At 41.2% G+C, this 20,633-nt stretch overlaps 1 protein-coding gene across 11 annotated transcripts in view; it reads right to left on the bottom strand.

Annotated features, from left to right (window-relative positions):
* The window catches only part of LOC127531851 (NACHT, LRR and PYD domains-containing protein 3-like), a 113,789-nt gene that overhangs the window by 74,451 nt on the left and 18,705 nt on the right, over window positions 1-20,633 (bottom strand). For 7 of the 11 annotated variants that reach the window (XM_051942044.1, XM_051942045.1, XM_051942046.1 and 4 more), the window contains one exon: window positions 48-221. The exons of the other annotated variants lie outside the window; for them this stretch is intronic. In XM_051942044.1, the coding sequence (XP_051798004.1) occupies window positions 48-221 (174 nt within the window). The remainder of the gene's footprint in view (window positions 1-47; window positions 222-20,633) is intronic. 11 annotated transcript variants of the gene reach the window in all.

Raw genomic sequence — 20,633 nt, forward strand, 5'->3', positions numbered from 1 at the left:
TTATCCACTGATAGAAATCACATCAGTTTCAAAGTGTGAGTCCTGACCTGAGAGCTTCCAGTTTACAGTGTGGACTCTCCAGTCCAGCAGAAAGACTCTCCACTCCTGAATCCTGCAGGTTGTTGTTAGTCAGGTCCAGCTCTGTCACACTGGAGGACTGGGAGCTGAGGACTGAGGACAGAGCTCCACAGCTTCTCTCTGACAGATTACAGCCACTCAGTCTGAAGAGACAAAAAGCACATTATACTGATGAAACAGCTGCAAAATGAAAAAGGATCTTCAGTCTCCAACTACTTACACAACTTTCTTGGAGGCTTTGACCACTGGCAGCAGCCTCAGAAGAACCTCCTCTGAAGCAGAGTATTTCTTCAGGTCAAACACGTCCAGATGTTCTTCTGATGACAGTAAGATGAAGCCCAGAGCTGACCACTGAGCAGGAGACAGTTCATCTGTGGACAGACTTCCTGATCTCAGGACTGTTGGATCTCCTCCACCAGAGAAACATCCTTCAGTTCATTCAGACAGTGGAACAGATTGATGCTTCTCTCTGCAGACACGTTCTCACTGATCTTCTCCTTGATGTACTCCACTGTTTTCTGACTGGTCTGTGAGCTACTTCCTGTCTGTGTCAGCAGGCCTCGTAAGAGATTCTGATTGGTCGGCAGGGACAGACCCAGGAGGAAGCGCAGGAACAAGTCCAGGTGTCCGTTTGGACTCTGTAAGGTCTCGTCCACAGCTCTCTGGTAGAAAACTGTTAGATCAGGTTTGTTGGAGGTTGTTTGTTGTTTTTCTTCCAACAGGTTGATTCCAGAGTTGATGAAGGTCTGATGGACATGAAGAGCAGCCAGAAACTCCTGAACACTCAGATGGACGAAGCAGAACACCTTGTCCTGGTACAGTCCTCTCTCCTCTTTAAAGACCTGTGTGAACACTCCTGAGTACACTGAGGCTGCTTCCACATCGATGCCACACTCTGTCAGGTCGGACTCATAGAAGATCAGGTTTCCTCTCTGCAGCTGATTAAAAGCCAGTTTTCCCAGAGACTCAATCATCCTCCTGCTGTCTGGACTCCAGTGTGGATCTGTCTCAGCTCCTCCATCATACTTGACCTTCTTGACTTTGGCCTGAACCACCAGGTGGTGGATGAACATCTCAGTCAGGGTTCTGGCAGATCTCCTCCCTCTCTGCTTCTCAGCAGCTCCTCCAGAACTGTAGCAGTGATCCAGCAGAACACTGGGATGTGGCACATGATGTGGAGGCTTCGTGACTTCTTCATGTGGGAGATGATGCTGCTGGCCTGCTCCTCATCTCTGAATCTCTTCCTGAAGTACTCCTCCTTCTGTGGGTCGGTGAACCCTCTGACCTCCGTCACCATGTCCACACAGTAAGGAGGGATCTGATTGGCTGCCGCAGGTCGTGTGGTTATCCAGAGGCGAGCAGAGGGAAGCAGATTCCCCCTGATCAGGTTTGTCAGCAGTACATCTACTGAGGTGGACTTTCTTACATCAGTCAGGATCTTATTGTTGTGGAAGTCCAGAGGAAGGCGACACTCATCCAGACCATCAAAGATCAAAACAATCTGGAAGTCTTCAAAGCTGCAGATTCCTGCTGCTTTGGTTTCACTGAAGAAGTGATGAACAAGTTCCATCAAGCTGAACTGTCTCTCTTTCAGCACATTCAGCTCTCTGAAAGTCAATGGAAACATGAAGTGGATGTCCTGGTTGCTTTTGTCTTCAGTCCAGTCCAGAGTCAACTTCTGTGTTAACACTGTTTTCCCAATGCCAGCCACTCCCTTTGTCATCACTGTTCTGATTGGTCCATCTCTTCCAGGTGAGCCTTTAAGGATGTCTTCTGCTCTGATGCTTCTTTCTGCTCTGTCTACTTTCCTGGATGCTGCTTCAATCTGTCTGACCTCATGTTCATCATTGACCTCTGCAGTCCCTCCCTCTGTGATGTACAGCTCTGTGTAGATCTCATTCAGGAGGGTCTTCTGTCCTGCTTTAGCGATGCCCTCAAACACTCTCTGGAACTTCTTCTTCAGACCACGTTTAAGTTTACGTCCACAAACTCCAGCAGGAAGTTCTGAATGAAAACACAAGAAAGAAAGAGTGAAGTAGAAGTAACCTGGATATTAAAGCACCAAAGTAGCAATAAAGTGAAGGTGACAGTTTGTCCTCTAAAGAAGTGGTTCTCAACCCTGTTCCTCAGGACCCCATGTCCTGCATGTTTTAGATGCTTCCCTGCTCCAACACACCTGATTCAAATGATCAGCTGGTCATCAAGCCTCTGCAGAAGCCTGATGACGAGCTGATCATTTGAGTCAGGTGTGTTGGAGCAGGGAAGCATCTAAAACATGCAGGACATGGGGTCCTGAGGAACAGGGTTGAGAACCACTGCTCTAAAGACTGATTGTGTGAAGATATTCTGAGACTTTAGTAAATGTTCTGTTGATCAGCAGCTTCAGTCTTTACACAAATCCTCTTACTGCTCTGCAGACAGTCAGCCAGCTTCTCCTGCTTCATCCTCCTCAGGAACAACACTGTGATCTGCTCAAACATCTCTCTGCTGCTCCTCTCATCTTCATCATCACCCTCCAACTCCTCCTCATCCTCCCTCTGACTCTCTGAGCATTCTGGGTAATCTGGACTCACAAGCTTCTGCATCTTCTTCAGCTCCTTCTTCACAAAAGTCACCATGTTGTCCTCCAGCAGCTGGAACAGAGAAATGTGTCAATGAGTCCATCAGAGTCAAATCATGGAGCCAAACATCAGATCCATGTTGGACACACTGACAGTCCACTGGTCTACAAAGAGCAGCATGGAGACGCCTGAACACAACAGATGGAGAACAACTTGTTGTCCATGAACTCACCATGAATATGGAGTCCAGGTGATGCTGCTGGACAGACTGAGCTCTGGGAACCTCTGAGTTCTGCTGCTCCACTCTGTGGATCAACATCAACAGTTAACTCTCACTTTATCACACAGAGACAAACACCAGCTGAAGGTCCATGATGTTCATTAGAGATTCCAACATTAGTCTGTTTTCCACTGCAGGAACTTTCTCTTCATTTTGGCTCATCATCAATCTTTGTTCTGACCACAGGAACCGTCCCTGTAGAACCTCTTTCAGGACTGTTTCTAGAAGTTCAAAGTTCCTTCAGTGTTGGAACTTCTGAGAGAAACTGGAAAACTGCTCTGTAGGTCTGGATGGTGACTGATTAAACTCAGAGAGGACAAGAAACATTTTGTCTGTCCTCTCCATCCTCGTCCAGCATCAGTCGTCTCCATCAACAATGTAGAATTCACCCTATAGGCTAACATACAGGCTAACATGTAAGCTAACATACATGCTAAAAGACAGGCTAACATATAGGCTAATATGCAGGCTAACATGCAGGCTAACAGATATGCTAACACGCAGGCTAACATGCAGGCTAACATGTAAGTAAAAACATAGGCTAGCATACAGGCTAACAAGGCTTATCTGATCACAGAACTGGAGTTTTGTCCAGTAAAACCATTTCTTGATATTTTAGTGAACTCAGAGTTCTTGCTGTGATCCACCTGGTTCTGTTTTTAATGTCTCTGTGGATGATGTTCACGTTATTAGCATCACTTCTTCTAAACATTTGTTCCGTTTGATGAGGAGCCAATCTGCTATCAAACTCGCAGCTCTGAAACCTTGTTCTGAACATCTTACCCCTCTGCAGCAGGACCTGGTTCTTCTTTAAAATCAATATAAAACTCCTTAGAGTGGTCACTCCTGAAGGACACACAGCTGGATGGAGGTCCAGGTCCAGATGACTCTGATCTCTGATGGATTCTGGCAAATAGAGAGGAAGACCACCAGGAAGGAAAAATCATGAAGCAGAGTTTCAGTGATTTAATGATGGAACATATTTGGAACAATGACAGAACATTTGACACAACAGTCAGTAGTTTGATTTCACAGCTTACCTCTTTGCAGCAGGAGGTTGATGATCTTTAAAGTCAATGAGGCGACGCTTTGACCGGTCACTCTTGAAGGACACACAGCTGGATGCAGATGCAGGTCCAGGTCCAGGTGGATTCCTGTCAATAATGATGCAGCAGTGATGTGATGCTGAGCTCTGACATGCAGCAGAGTCCTGGACAGTTAGAGATGGTGCTCTCACCTCTGAGCTTTGCTCTGGTTCTCCTGTTCCCCACACAGAGAGCTTTTAGAGGGAGGGACTCCCTCCTCTCTGTCCTCACACTCATCCATGATGCTCAACTCACAGCAGCTCACACACACTTTCTACCTTCACCTGCACAGGAAACAAACATCATTCATCCACTCAGATCCTCCTGGAGAAGATCAGCTGCTGCACTTCTACTATCAGTCCAGCAGATGGAGTCATGGAGCTGCAGAGACTCACCCACAAACCCAAAGTCAGAAAGACAAAACAACAAAGAAACATCAGCAGCTCATCAAACTGACTCAAGTCCATCAATAATCTCAGAGAAATATTGACTGATTGCAGTCAATCAATAAGCTAATAATCATATTGATCCATGTTTAAACAGCAGTCATCCACAGTTTGTGCTGAAATAAGAAGTGAACATGTAGAAACATGACAGAGCAGAAACAAACAGCAACATTACTGAAGTTAAAGCAGCAAACAAAGCAAACTTACACTTTATTCAAAGCGCTGAAGAAGAAGAAGAAAGTTTCCAGTCCACTCCTGGACGCTCAGACAGGTGATCTGTTTCCTGGAACCAGTCAGGACTCCACCTATGAGGAAGCAGCAGGCAGACTTTCACAATAAGAGCACATTTTACAGGCTGATTCCCACTCATTTCATGTGACCCATTATTTCTACATTCAACCTTTTTCATGTCACTCAACGTCCAACACAACTTGTACAAACCCTGTTCTTCATGAAAGCAGAAGCTCCCATCAGGCTGTAAATCCCTGACAGTTAACATTCCCTAGAATGGAATCAGTGGGACAGAACCACCATCAGCAGAGATCACACTGATGCACATTTCCCTCAACATGTCTGCTCTCAGTCTCATTTAATGCTGCATTGAAGAAACATCTGAACATTTCTAGCATCTGGTTTAAACACTGTTTAAACATTTAAACACTCAAAATAGCAACAAATGACTTGAAATAACTCCAAAAAATGCAAAAATCACCACAAAAAGGTACAAAATACCTTTAAAATGAATAAAAACAGAAAAAGAAGCTTAATTATCACAAAAACATTGAAAATAGCAGCAAATGATGTGAAATAACCTCACAGTGACTGAAATTGCTTCAATAAAGGTCCAAAATCACTTTTAAAAAAGCAAAATGGAAATTAAAGTCACTAAATTACCATAAAACCACTGAAAATCTCAACAAATGATGTGAAATAACCTCAAAACACTTAAAAAAAGTCACTATATTACTACAGAAACATGTAAATTACAACAGATTCTGTAAAATATCCTCATAAAGACTGAAATCACTACAAAATGTGCAAAATCACTTTCAAAGATCTTAAATTCACATAAAAAGTCACTAAATTACCACAAAAGTACTCAAAATCTCAACAAATGATGTGAAGTAACCTCAAAAAGACTTGAAATAACACCAAAAAAATGCAAAAATTACCACAAAATGGCTCAAAATCACTTTAAAAAAATGTATAAAAATAGTTAAGTCACTAAATTATCACACAAACACTGAAAACGCAACAAATGATGTGAAATAACCTCAAAGACTGAAGTCACCACAAAAAATTGCAAAATCAACATGAAAAGTCACCAAATTACCACAAAAACATTCAAATAACAACAAATGATGTGAAATCACCTCATCCAGACTGAAACTCCATCCAAAGTTATCGTTTAATAAATGCTGTGTGAATGTTTGTGAACCGTACTGAATCTCTCTGACTTGACCATCAGCTGTTGGTTCCATGCAGACACTAATAAAACTAGTGGCTCACATCAACATAGTGTGTTTCTGAGCTCAGTTCAGGCAGCAGACTGTAGAAAGTGGAAGAAACATCCCAGTCCTCTACAAGTCACAGCTACTAACGTTCCAGTGAGGCAGCTGTCTGTTCTCTGATCAACCTGATGATTAAAGTCAACAGACTGGAGGAGATTGAGGCTTTTTAACGCTTTCATCACTGATGGTACTGACAGGGAAACAGGCAGAGATCACAGTCAAATCCACTTAGTTTGAGCAGTGGGATTCATTTTCAGTCCTGGAGTTTGAGGCCTCAGACCAGCCCACTTTAGATCAGAACCCGTTCTGATTAAAATCATGTCATTAGAACCTCACATGTTCCGTCTGCTATAGAACACTGTTCTGGAAAACCTCTAGTTCACTGTATTTTTATACAATATTTACAATTCAGAACAAGTAAGGGTTGCTTTAAAACATGCAGGTTTATTTCAGATGACTTTCATCTTCTTCCCTTTCAGCTGTGTTACTTTTAATGATCAAAACAGAACGGGTCACTGTTATGGTTTGAGCATAGAAAGTGGTTCTAGTGAACTAATGCTTGTTTGTTCTCTCTGTTCCTTTACAGACAGGAATAATCCTCTCATCACTCCTGGATCTGCTTCTGACTCTAAATCACATTCTAAAATGCTCACAGTTCTCAGCACAAACAGTCCTGCTCCACATTATTGGCACCGCTGGAATGTTTCCAGAAAATCCACCGTTTCTCCCAGAAGCTGTTGCAGTTACAAATGTTTCTGGTTTTCCACGTGTTCGTTTTCTAGTGTCACAAAGCTGGGTCTGTGTCAGAGATCATGGGTGTTCCAGAAGGACAATGAGCTGAAATGTAGCTCAGATAGCACCAAGAAATGGTTGGAGACAAAGTTCTGGAGAGTTCTGAAGTGGCAGCAGTGAGTCCAGATCTAAATCCCACTGAACACCTGTGGAGAGATCTCAGAACTGCTGTTTCTAGAAGGAACCCTTCAAACCTGAGAGACCTGGAGCAGTTTGCAGAAGAACAGTGGTCCACAACTCCATCTGAGAGGAGGAAGAAGCTTGTTGATGGTTCTAGGAAGTGACTGCTTTCAGTTTTTTCCTCCAAAGGGTGGAAACCAAACACTGAGTTCAGGTGCCAACAAAGATGTCCGGCCCATTTTCTGAGTTTTCTGTAAAATTAGCTCAATTTTGGCTTTTTTCTTCTGATTTTTGTGTTATTTTAATGCACATGAAGGAAATAAAGACGTGTAAAACCAGAAACATTTGTAGCTGCAACAACTTCTGGGAGAAACGGTGGATTTTCTGGAACCATTCCAGCGGTGTCGATAATGTGGACCAGGACTGGATCTGTCCTTTTTCCAAACCTTCTGATCAGTTCAGCTCAGTTTCATTCATGTAGATGTGAATCATCTTCTCCTACAGAGCAGCTCTACACCAGACTCTTCATTAGATTCATTCTGATAAGATTCTCTCTGGACTTGTGGCTCATGGCTGATGTTGGTTCTGGATCTTTCTTCTGACTCTGAGGAGCTCCAAGACAAAGTTTACCAGCATCAGACTATTATTTACATTCTATAACGTGATGTTTTACGCCACAACCACACACAATTCACTGACTTGATAATGAATTAAAGTGAACGGTGGTCTGAAGAACAGTTCAGCATCTTTCTGTATCTTTTCCATCGTCCTCATTTGTTTCTAACCGTGAGCTCGTTTCACAGAAATAGTTTCCATTTTCAGCACATTTGTCTGCTTCTGTTTCCACATTTCCTCTTTTTAATTCTTGCCTTCTTATCCTTCATCTTTCAAACACCTGTCACTGTTGTCAGGGCAACCAAGCAGGAACCCTGTTTTTTACAGATGCTGGAACAACAACAACACAACAGAATAACTTTTAGCACTACAATAATAGATATATTTATGAACACGCCTGGTCTTGTTTGTCTATTTTTGTCAATAATTGTGTCAAAAATGCCCTATGTGTGAATAATTTACACCCTTTTTCCAGGAGAAGTAGAACTTTCAAAATCTGTCAAGTATTTACCGTTCTTATGGAATTAAATACCAAAAACTGTGAGTTAGAAGCAGAAAAGGACAACGGAATTAAATTTTCTTCAACTTTCTTTTTATAAATTCTTGAAAAGTGCAGATTGAACATTTCTGAGATTGCAAAAATCTAATTCAAACTATTTTACAACATTTGTGGAGCTTTGTGAGTCCATGTTACAGGCTGTTATATGTGTCAATAGCCAGGCGTTTTTTATTTTAGCTGTTAGCTTCTGAAACAGCTTCTGTCCACCTGAAGACAGAGACACACATCACACACATGACACATCCACGGTGTGCATTTGTGGAACAGAGCACACATTTTCCTTCCCAACTCTGTCTGTTGTCTTTTGTCTGTGCACTCATTTCATCAAAACACACAAAAACTACAAAACACGATAAAACCACTTCAGGAAAAAATACTAAAAGTATTATGTACAAGATTTGGATTTATTTACACAGAATATACCTCTAAAACTTTGCTAAACTCCAAGAAACCGCCCCAAAACTTTGACTGAATCCTCCCCATAGACCAGGGCTCACCAACTAGATTTGTCAGAGGGTCAGAATTTTACCAGACAGTCACTTTGTAGAAGTCATGAGTGTGGATGGAGATCCTAGTTATACAGAAACATACGGTCCTCACAATGTTCTAGTTCTACGTGTGTTGATGACAAATCAAACGTTCAAAGCATTTCCATCCTACAACTGTTGGACTGAAGTTCTGCTGATAAGAACAACTCATGTTTAGAACTTAGAACAAACACAAATGATATTTACTGATAAAACATTGATTTCAGCATCAGTTTGAGAACTCCTGCTGGTTGCTAACACACTCTAAATTGTCCGTAGGTGTGAATGTGAGTGTGATTGTGTGTCTGTATATGTAGCCCTGTGACAGACTCATCCAGGGTGTCCCCTGCCTTCGCTCGAGTCCTATTGGGAACATTCCCTCAGACATATGGGGAACACCCCAATATGTCTGAAGATTTGGTTTTAGGGAATAAAGGATTTATTTACCGTTTTAATTGTGGCACAACAACGTTGTTTTTGAGTTAAAATACGACGAATGATTCAATCAGTTTGATGTTCTATAGATATATTAAAGATAAAAACCAGTTTAAAGTGTCTTCTACTCACATTCAGACTGAGAAAAGGAGCTGCAACACGAGGACGGTAAAAGACAGAAATAACCTGAGGAACAGGTAGGGCTGTGACATCACTGTTGTCAGGGCAACGAAGCAGGAAACAGATTTGTTCCTGATCTGACAACAGCACTTCACAGAGGGAACTAGCAGCCAAGCTGTCCAGACAACGCCCAGAACAACAAGACAAACATGTAAACTACTGGAAACACAAAGCAGGACTAAACACACCTCTACAAGCACATCAACATCATGAACACACCTGAGATTTGCTCTCACTGATTGGCTGAAGGATCCAAAAGCAGACACCCTGCCAGCTAAAGCAGATCAAGCAGTTTTCTAACAAGAGCAAGAAAACAACACAAACACATGACACACAACATCAGCTACAGCTGGATCAGTGCTCTGCTCTTATTCTGGGGACTTTAATGACTGGAATGATCCATGAACCAGATCCGGGGCTCTTCATTAACACTGGGGGCTACAGCTGGGGATGTCCGGCTCTGATGACGCCACTGAGTCCAAACAACAACCTGAGTCTCACTAAACAGCACATTTCAGTCACCAGTTTGGTGTTGAGGATAAAACAGGATCAGATGAAATGTCCAGTCCTCAGTCTGATGGGATGTCTGTGTCCTCTGGAAGAAAACTTCTCTCTGTCTGCACACTTGCTTTCAAAGACTCTGAGCCTCATGTTTGTGTTTGTTGGTGATGAAGGAGGAACCTCAGAGACTGCAATCAATCAAAGTTCTACTTACTCAGCTTCTTCCCACCAGTCCAGATCTCTGCTGTCTGGGTTTGAGCAGAAACACAGAAAATCCTGGGCTGCTTCTCCGTCACCGGTCCTCTGAGTCTGCAGGCTGCCGTCACTCTGAAACACCTCAAACACATCAGAAAGCTCCTTTATTGGACCTGATTATCATAAATCATTCACCTGCAGCTCCTTCTGGCTTCCACTCCCTTAGAAAGAACTAAAAACTGAGAAATCTCCTGGTCTGTGAATGTTTTCTCTATTTGGAATATGAACATTAATGCTGCCAGAATAAAATATCGGCTCTGATAAATCTGATAAACTGGACATAGTTCACTTTTTTAGACACACACAGCTCATGTGGACATGCTTCTATCGTCCTCTTCAGTTTAATTCATGTCCTCACTATAATTAATTCCCACTAACACAGAGCTGTCTATGACTTCCTGACAGAGATGAGCTAACAAGCTAACAAGCTAACAGTTGGTTTGCAGATTTTAAATGAAAATATTGAATATAATTTTTTAAAAAGGTGTAAATGAACTTTGAGCTTGTCTGAAGTCAAAGCTCACTGCTCATGTCAAACCACCAGGTCACTCTTTGCTGAAGCAGACACAGACACTTTAGGAAGCTGATGTGGTTTTTACCCCAAAACATGGCAGAGAAGCGAAAGAAAAACATTATTTTCAAGGAAGAAGAGTTCTTTTTTACGACAGTGACAGATAAATGCGTTTCTCATTTTATTGTGACGGCAAAGCGACACAATGTGTAGAGACTCTACTGGACCCGTCACTAAAGCTTCCATGCTAACTACCCACCTGGTAGCTCACTACGGACAGAAAAAGCCCGGGACTTAAAGGCAGCTTTGGGTGAAAAAGGACAGCAATAAAATCACAAAAAGCAACTGAGGCTTCATTTAGAGCTGCAGATTTTTTGATAAAGAACAAGAAAGTCTTTTGGGACGGGGAGGTGTTGAAAGAAGCAGTGATGATGGTTGCAAACACTGTGTTCAAAGACGAGAAGAACGGTCCAGATGCCATCTCCACTCTCTCCAACTGGGGGTACGATGGTTAGAAGAATGTCGGCTGTATCTGAAAACTTGACAGAGCAGCTGGACGGGATCTGGCTCAGTGCAGGAGGTTTAGCATTCAGTGGGACGAGTCTGTGGACAGCAGCAGTACAGCTCAGCTGATGATGTTCATCTGAATGGTGTTTGATGGTTTCTCCTCTAAAGAAGAACTCCTGACACTTTTGCCCCTGCAGACAACAACAAGGGGAACTGACATCTACAGCGAGGTGAAAAGTTTCTTCATGGATAAAAACGTTAGAAAAGCTTGTTTCAGTGACGATGGACGGGGCTCCTCCATGACGGGTCGGCATGCAGCCTTCATTGTACGATGCAGAGGTGGTCCAGACTTCCCAGCATTCCTACATTACCACTCAGGGCTGTACGCTTAGCTTTTTCACTAGGAGCACAGGTGCTCCTAGTGAAAAACATTTAGGAGCACTATGAATTGCACAATTTTATTATTAACATTCACACAACAAGCCAAGCAGTCGGCTCAGTTCTTTAGCACAGAGAACATCCCTGTCCCACATCTTTTTGTATTCAAGTCGTCCTGGCACACTTGGCTGAGTTCATCCAGCGGTCCACAGCAGGACTTGGATCAAAGTCCTCCAGACATGGCCCCTCCAAGCTGATCCTCATGAGGTCTTCAGTGGTGGTCAAATAAATGGATGCAGTTCTAACAGTGACATTGCACAAACAAAGCTTCTCCCACTAAATAGATGATCATCCCTCACCAGTGTCAGATACATCAGCTTCATTGGTCCTCAGGACTTTGTGAACTAATAAACCAATGTATTTTTACAGATGGACATCTATACTACATCCGTCACAAGGAAACACCAAAGCCCATGTTTAGAGTGTGTGTGTGTGTGTGTATTTTGTAAATAGTTTGCAAAGAATTATGTTTGATTTTGTTCTCATAACAGGAGGTGTATATATGTATGTGTATTTTGTAATTAGTTTGTAAAGAATTATTGATTTTTTTGTCACCAAAGAAAACAAAACTTTCACCAATATGGCTTCCTTTCATTTGGAGTCTGATTGGTCTACTGACTTCTTTCTTTTGTCATATTTTCCATCATCACTCAGATGGCATTGTGTTACATTTTTCCAATTTCCAATCAAAAAACTCGGTGGAAGCCACCATGTACACAAGACCTTATACAGCAGCAGCAGAGGAGCAGATGTAGCTGAGAAAGTTTGGAGGTTTCCACTTCTTGCATTCCAAAATAGTAGAGAGTCAGATTTTGTTAAGTGGCCCAATAAATTCTGACTCCAGATCTTATTTCATCTCATACAATCTGCACAGTTAACTCAACCTGCATATTTCTGTTAAAGTCCTAGTTTTGAAACAGTCTCTCTGTTCTTAATCTGCCATACTGTGATCATTTAGCCCCTTATTTTATTATTCTGTTCTTACAGACTGTAATTTACTAGGTTTATTTTTTTAGACTTGTGATTTGGTGTTTTAGCTGTTGTAGCAAATAATTTCCCAGGTGTGGGATTAAAGAATTTAAATTCTATTATATATTGTTTACTGGCCCAATAAAAATAACAACAATTACAAATGACTTTATACTTAAGAACTATACTTATATTAAAGACTTTATACATAAATACCAGACATATTTTGATGCCATATCTTGCATTCTTAGGGGAGTCTGATTATAGGTGCAGAATGCATAGATTGGGTTAACTGATGACAATTTTAGTTCAGTTTTTACTTTATGGTATTTAAACTGTTTTACATTCTTAATTTAGTGTAATTTGCATTATTATAATTTAGACAGACACAGTATTTGTTATTTCAAGTTAATGTGTTCATAAAAGCTAAAGACAGAAATAGGAGCCTGTCGCTTTAAGAAAGTGCGTCGGTCTGTGTGATGCTCGGTACTGTGGGGGGGGAGACCATAGATATGTACATGTTTGTATAGATCTATGGGGGAGACGGTCTGAGAGTCAGAGGAGCTCACGGTTTTTCTGACCATGTCATGTTGTAGCGTGCTGATGTGAAAAAAAGTTGTTGAAGAAGAAGGTGTAGGCTGTGACTTTTACTTTGATCCACTTTGTGTGGATTTATTTTAGGAGCAAATGCGAATGATAGGGTTGACATCTGTACTCGCACGTGTGCTCCCTTTTTATTTTTTCTACTCGCACCGATCTATTTTTAGGCGCATATGAGAGTGAAACGCTCCCACTGTACAGCCCTGACTGTGTGTGTAGTAGGATACATGTACTCTGTGTGTAGTAGGATACATGTACTCTGTGTGTAGTAGGATACATGTACTCTGTGTGTAGTAGGATACATGTACTCTGTGTGTAGTAGGATACATGTACTCTGTGTGTAGTAGGATACATGTACTCTGTGTGTGCAGTAGGATACATGTACTCTGTATCAGAATGTCCTTCAGGTTAATGATTTTCTATCTTATAAAGGATCAGAGCCTCATATCAGGTTTATAGTTTTATACTGAGCCTGTTCAGAGTCCACACCAAACACTGACTGCTACTAAACACATCATTACTGCACTAAATGTCTCTCATGGACTCCACATACTTTTCATTCTTCAACTTTTCAACCAAACACAAACTTCTGTGAGGATTCTTCTCCCCACATTTCTCCTGACAGTAATCAAAGCTGTTCTCTTGGATTTCTTTCTGCTCTCTTTGACTCTTTATCAGTGTTTTCAGTCTGTTTCTGTCCTTTCACACGGACTCTTGTGATCAGCTGATTTCTATTCTGTCTTTTGTGTCTGAATCAAAGAGAAGCAAAGTTCCACTCACTCAGCTTCTTCCTCTGCAGCTCTCTGCTGTGTGGACCAGGTCTGAGAGAAAATCCTCCTCTGTGTCTGCAGGCTGCCGTCACTCTGAGACACAAAGAGCAAAGATCAGCTGCTGCACCTTTAGATGACGTTAATATGAGACATGATGAAGCTGCAGCAGCTTCCTGGAAACAGCTGAGGACTAAGAAAGCTCCTCCTCTCTGACCACAGCATCACTCTGGCCTTTATTTCTACACATTCACATGTTGATGAAGGAGCTGATCACATCATCATCTCAACCACTTTTATTGGGAAGAAAATCCAACAACTTCACTCTGATGCTGTGTAGAAAAATGACACTCTGTCCAACCATCAACTGGCTCCTGCTGATCAAACTACAGCTCCTGATCTGATATTTCATTGTTTTCCATCCTCTGAAGGATTGTTTGTCAGTAATAAAGTTGTTGTTCCACATCTCACAGATGTTTTGTTGGAACAGATCAAAGTGCTCATCATGTTTCTGGTGATTGTGGAACATTAATAATGTCCAGATGTTATCAGCAGCTGCTTTTAGAGACTGAATCTGATTGGATTTGGCTCGTTTATCAAGTTGTGTAGAATATTTAGTTTGTCAGACATCCATGATGTGCAGGTGAAGAAGAAACGTCCGCTGACACTGACTTACTTCATAATAAGTTTATTCTAAAGAAGAGCAGCATGGATCAGACAGAGACTGTCTGGAAGGATTCAGCCAATAGGAACCTTGTAAACTCACATTCTGAGTTCACTTTTAGAGGTTTATGGTTGATTGTAAAACCTCAACCTGTGATCTTGTGTTGGTGACAGAACCCTGTGATAAAACAGTCCAATTTTCAAGGCCTGAAATAAGAGCAGCTCTCAGCGATAAAGTATCTGTACATCATTAACAGTCTCAAGTCATGAATGAGTGAAGCAGCTCTGATGGCTCTGAGCTTCTAGATGTGATAGAATCCACAGTAAAAATGGCGTGGGTCCATAGTGCAGCTGTTGGTCCAAATCCATGATAGTGAACAGTAATGAACCTGGAATGGTCCCAAAGAGAGGATCAGAGAACACCAAGATACCAAACTAAAGAGTTTAGACGGTCACCTCAAGGACTGAGCACTGGAACAAAGACAATAAGACGCCTTCTGACAAGGTTTCAGCGTTCATTCATTCATTTCAACCACAATGAGATTGGAAAGTTAAGACCTGAACAGACGATACTTGGAAGTAAAAAGCTGAAGGTCTGATCAGCAGGACCCCTTTGATGGTTGGATGGAGTTTCATTAGTTTACAGAACATCAGAGTGAACTTATTGAAGGTTTGTGTTTCTTCTGTTTCAGTGTTTTTGCAGCACATTTAGAACTAAAGTATTTATGTTGAAAAAGTTCCACAGAGCCCTTAAAGACTGAATGTTCCAGGAAGGAAAACGCTACAAGAAGAGATTTTTAACTTTCCTCTAAGAAAAAGATTCTCTATGATTTTATTCCTCCACTTTCACGACTAAACATCCATTAATGATCAGATTAAAGCCTTTAAATGCTGGATTTGACCTGGAGACACTGCTGGGGTTTTTACTAAATCATTTTAAAATGAACTATTTTGACCTGCTAGAAGGTAAATGGACATTCCTAAAACACCAACATTTTCTGCTCATTTAAACACTGTGAAAGATTACAGTTACACTAATTAAGACACCAAATGAAGGCAGTAAATGGTATAAATGAAGGCGTGCAGAGGTCAGACAGAAAGTCTCTGGTCCAGCTGCTCCTCATGGATCAATATTACTTCACACAACAGAATATTTCTGTTACAGCGGATGCTGGAGGCTAAATAGCCAACCCAGTCTCACATCAAATTGTGACATAGTCACGTTTGTCCACAATGCAAAACGTTACAATCTCACAATTTGGCCCTGAAAATTGTGAGATGCTCACGTTTTTTCCCCCCAATTCTTTTCTGTTGGTCTGACGAAGGGTCACGTGACTGCTTGCTGCAGGCTTCTCAAAATGAAAACATGGCGGCTATTCCTTTTATTTTCCGTGGAAAATGCATTATTTTAAGATAGTTTGGACAGAAAAAAACATTTTGATGACATTTTTAGTGAGAAATATATATAACACTTTCACATTATCCATTCAGTTATTGGAAATGATCTTTGGTTTGGTTTGTTTTTACGCTGAATTTCACTTCACGGCATTAAATTGTGACAGTGTCACATTTTGTACGTTATGCTGGTTGATTAGGACGCTGCCAAAAACGAAAACAAGCGGTGTGTTTATTTTTGTATTGTTGCATTGTGTAATTTTTTGAGTTGTTAAATCATTTATGTAACTCTTGGTGATTACTGCTAGTTACTGAGATGTCTTCCCCGGCCGTTCATTAGTTGACGCGCTTCGCTCCCTTGTTAACAAGTTGCATTTCAATGATCCACAAGTCTCTCGTTGTCAATGCAAACAACCGTATTTATTTCCATGAACGTGCTTTTACCGCAATCATTTGTTGAGCTCATCCATACACCAGTCAGCGCACAGCGATCTAAAAACTTTATTCCTGCCCACAACAAGATCCCCCTGTCTTTCTTTAGCCCGTGGAAGCGTCCATAGCAACCACCATAGCAACGGTGGGAAACGTAACAGTTCCACTCCGAGACGTGAAAGATTCATCGTAATAACAAACCAGAGATCATACACAAGAACTGAACGAATATTGTGAAATTAAAATGTAGATTTTTTTGGTGTCGCTGTAATGCCTGAGGCTTTGCTGCTGTCCGCTTCCTGACCGTGGTCGGCAAAACACAGGGGAGAACTCCGTGCAGAACCTGCTGCACCTTTCTTCTTCGGTGGTGTCTGTGTAAAACAATGTCCAACCTGCAAACAGCACACCTAGCGCCATGAAGCACAAAATGCAGGTGTAAATCAATGACATCTTACAATTACAATGTCCTGTCTTTTAACTAATAAAGACACATATATAAAGAACTTTACATCAGTTTGTTTGTTTGTTTGTTTTATTAAGATCCCCTATTAGCTTTTGCAAAGCAGCAGCTATTCTTCCTGGGGTCTTCATAATTTTATTTGTGACAACACCAAAAAGCAACATGTACACAAATACATACGAATCAAATTACAAAATACATAAACAATGCATACAAAATACACGTATACAATACAAATAACATGCATATACAAAACCTGTCCTAACCAAAAGCATACAACACATAATACTCCCACCTTGAATTATAAAAATAAACTTTTCTTCTTCAAAGATATCATGACCTAACAGTAATAATTAAAGAATAATCTACCTCAGAAACCAACCATAACATGAATCACATAAACAGTGACATTACAGTCACTACATTTAAGTTTAAGATTTAATTTAATGAATTATTGTATTTTACAAATTTCTATTCCCAAGCAACCCACTAAATTAATAACTAAAATTTTGTGCTACGTAATGCTCTTTTAGTTTTATTTTAAAGTTTTCAATATTCCCCATTTTTGAGAAAATCCGGATGTTATCACTCGCTCCCGACAAAAGCATCAGTTTTTTAAAATATTTTGGATTTCGATTAATTAGACAATGAACAAATTGACGTAATTTCCTGGTGGGTGTGTTTATGCAGCCTATTAAACACTTTTTTCCCCATGAAATAAAGTACAATCCATACATCATGGTCCGGTGTTCATTGTTTGTTTTGTTCACTGACATAGTGCAATAAAGTTTTGTTTTTTAAACCATCCAGTACCGTAATGAATATTGAATGAATATGGCATCTCGTTTACATCTCTAATTAAGGAGCAAGAAATTTACTGACGTTGATTTATGATTCAAGACAAGCAGAGGACACACTGTGTGCCCCTTTAATGTCCAAAAGGCCAATTAAGGTCAAAATCTCACAGATTCTTTGACCGATTTGGACCAACCTGCACATGCTTGATATTGGGTCCTAAAGCAATACTGGTGTACGTTTTCAGACCACTAGGACCTACAACGGCAAAATAGGAGCAAAGAAGACACTGGAACAGGGGCCTTTGTTAAATGAATGAGAAACAGTGTGAGAACATCAATCAAAGTGCACCAAAGAGCATAAAGTCATAGAACAGGGTGTGCTGAATGCTCTGGGAGCAAGTCTGCAGTGAAAACACCTTTGAAGGGGTCAAGGGTCACTAAATCTGAAGACTTCAAATGGAGACATTTTGTGCAACATATCAAGTATCATAAAAGTCATTCCCAGTGGAATTCAAGTCTGATATTGTGTGGGACTATTCAGAGCAGTCACATGAAGCACCGTACCTGTTTTCAAGGGTCGAGCTCCATGGGAACCTGCTTTTTTCAGCAGTGAGGCCTGCTAGTAGTGATGAAGCCTGAGGCCTTCAAACGTATAAAAATCATTCCTGCTCGGTCATTTTTGGGTCTAGTGACACCAAATCGGACACACTCCTATTAGACCACCTCCTGACCTTGCATTTTTTTTTTCCAGAGAGTTAGCTCAAAAGGGGCCCAACCACGGTCCTGTTTCTGACTCTACGGTTAACCCTTTAATGTCCAAATGCTTCAAAATGGGCTAAAAAGGTCAAAATCTCACACATTCCTTCACCAATTTGGACCAAACTGCACAGGTTCTAGATATAGAGGCTAATGTGAACGCTCATGCATGTTTCAGACCTCCAGGGGCCCTGAAGAAGGAATGAGGGCCAAAAAAACACGTTTTTCAACAGTTGTCCCTCTTTTGCTCTCATTTCACTTCTGTAACACTCAGAGAGCTGAAACCTGGGATCTGGTACCTCTGAAACATCTAAAATCTAAATCCACTGGAACTGTTTTGCTAGCCCCTCCCAAACCGGAAGTAGCTCCAGGAACGACATAGAGACTTGTGCTTCAGATCAAATGTTCACCAATGTCACTTAAATCACCCCTAAAAGTTTCAGCTCATTTGATGCAAAAATTACTAATTTATGGGGCTTCAATGTCCAAAAATGTGACATTTTGACCCTGCGCCAGGGGTCACAGGAAGGTCATAGAGACACCAAACCACCACAGTTCAGCTCCAAATATAGCCTAGTATAACATACTTAAAGATCAGCCCCAGGGTCCCAGTAGAAAAATCTGACCAAGTGTTCATGTTAGAAAAATCAGGTCTTGTCAGACTCTTAGACCCTGAGAGCCTTCTGCCAGTGGAATTAGACCCTCACCCTCATTTTTTACCCGAACGGGACGGAATTTTAACCACAAGTACTAGGGCCCCCTGTGAGTCGGTATACACAATATCAGCCTCCTAGATCAACAGGGGGCCAGATGGTACCATGTTGAAGTTTGGAAGTGTGCCCCTTTAATGTCCAAAAGGCCAATTAAGGTCAAAATCTCACAGATTCTTTTACCGATTTGGACCAGCCTGCACATGCTTGATATTGGGTCCTAAAGAAATACTGGTGTACGGTTTCAGACCACCAGGACCTACAACGGCAAAATAGGAGCAAAAAAGACTGCTGTAAACTTGGACATTTTAAAGCAGGGATCCATAGAGATTAACTCGTTTTTGAAGCAGCTTCAAGCAGACGTTTGACAAACTGTAATTTTCTGCATTTCCATGTTGCCTTTATTGTTCATTCAAAGAGTTTGCTGTTTGGTTGCAGCACAATTTCCTTGCAGTCATTGTACAAGTGGAAAAGAATATTCCATCACTGAAAAATCTTTGTTTTATTCATCATAACATCTCAGCATTTAGTCATCATTTTATCATTAATTTTCTTTGGTGCACCTCACTGTGCTGCGCTGACTGACTCTGAAAAGAACACTTTGCCCACACACACAAAACTTAGGTCTGTTTGTGTGAAACTTTATTCATTACCTTTTTTGGCTACTTTATTGTGTCTTTAGCGTGTTTATGGTTCCTCATATATAAAGAGTCTGTATATTTCGTAATAATGAGGAGAGCAATAATGATATTTTTCTCTGTAGATGTTGTGGTATTTGTTGTTGCTGTAGTTGTGTTGCTATGCTGGTGTGTCATTAACTCCCTGAAGTAGTTTCTAGTTGCTCCAGTCGTATTTTAAATCCCCCTGGGCTCATTGTTTTTACTGCAATGTAAAGTTGTATGCCTCCATGAAAACAGCACAACCATGGATAGAAGTATAGAGAACCGAAAAAATGCACTTTGGTTTTTTTTGGCCCTCATTCCTTCTTCAGGGCCCCTGGAGGTCTGAAAAGGTGCATGAGCGTTCACATTAGCCTCTGTATGTAGAACCTGTGCAGTTTGGTCCAAATTGGTGAAGGAATGTGTGAGATTTTGACCTTTTTAGCCCGTTTTGAAGCATTTGGACATTAAAGGGTTAACCGTAGAGTCAGAAACAGGGCCGTGCTCAGTCCCCTTTTGAGCTAACTCTCTGAAAAAAATATGCAAGGTCAGGAGGTGGTCTAGTAGGAGCGTGTCCGATTTGGTGTCACTAGACCCAAAAATGACCGAGCAGGAATGATTTTTACACGTTTGAAGGCCTCAGGCTTCATCACTACTAGCAGGCCTCACTGCTGAAAAAAGCAAGTTCCCGTGGAGCTAGACCCTTGAAAACAGATACAGTGCTTCATGTGACTGCTCTGAATAGTCCCACACAATATCAGACTTGAATTCCACTGGGAATGACTTTTATGATACTTGATATGTTGCACAAAATGTCTCCATTTGAAGTCTTCAGATTTAGTGACCCTTGACCCCTTCAAAGGTGTTTTCACTGCAGACTTGCTCCCAGAGCATTCAGCACACCCTGTTCTATGACTTTATGCACTTTGATGCCCCTGTTCCAGTGTCTTCTTTGCTCCTATTTTGCCGTTGTAGGTCCTGGTGGTCTGAAAACATACACCAGTATTGCTTTAGGACCCAATAT

Source organism: Acanthochromis polyacanthus, chromosome 22 (genome assembly GCF_021347895.1).
Source record: "Acanthochromis polyacanthus isolate Apoly-LR-REF ecotype Palm Island chromosome 22, KAUST_Apoly_ChrSc, whole genome shotgun sequence".
In the NCBI taxonomy this organism is placed as follows: Eukaryota; Metazoa; Chordata; class Actinopteri; family Pomacentridae; genus Acanthochromis; species Acanthochromis polyacanthus.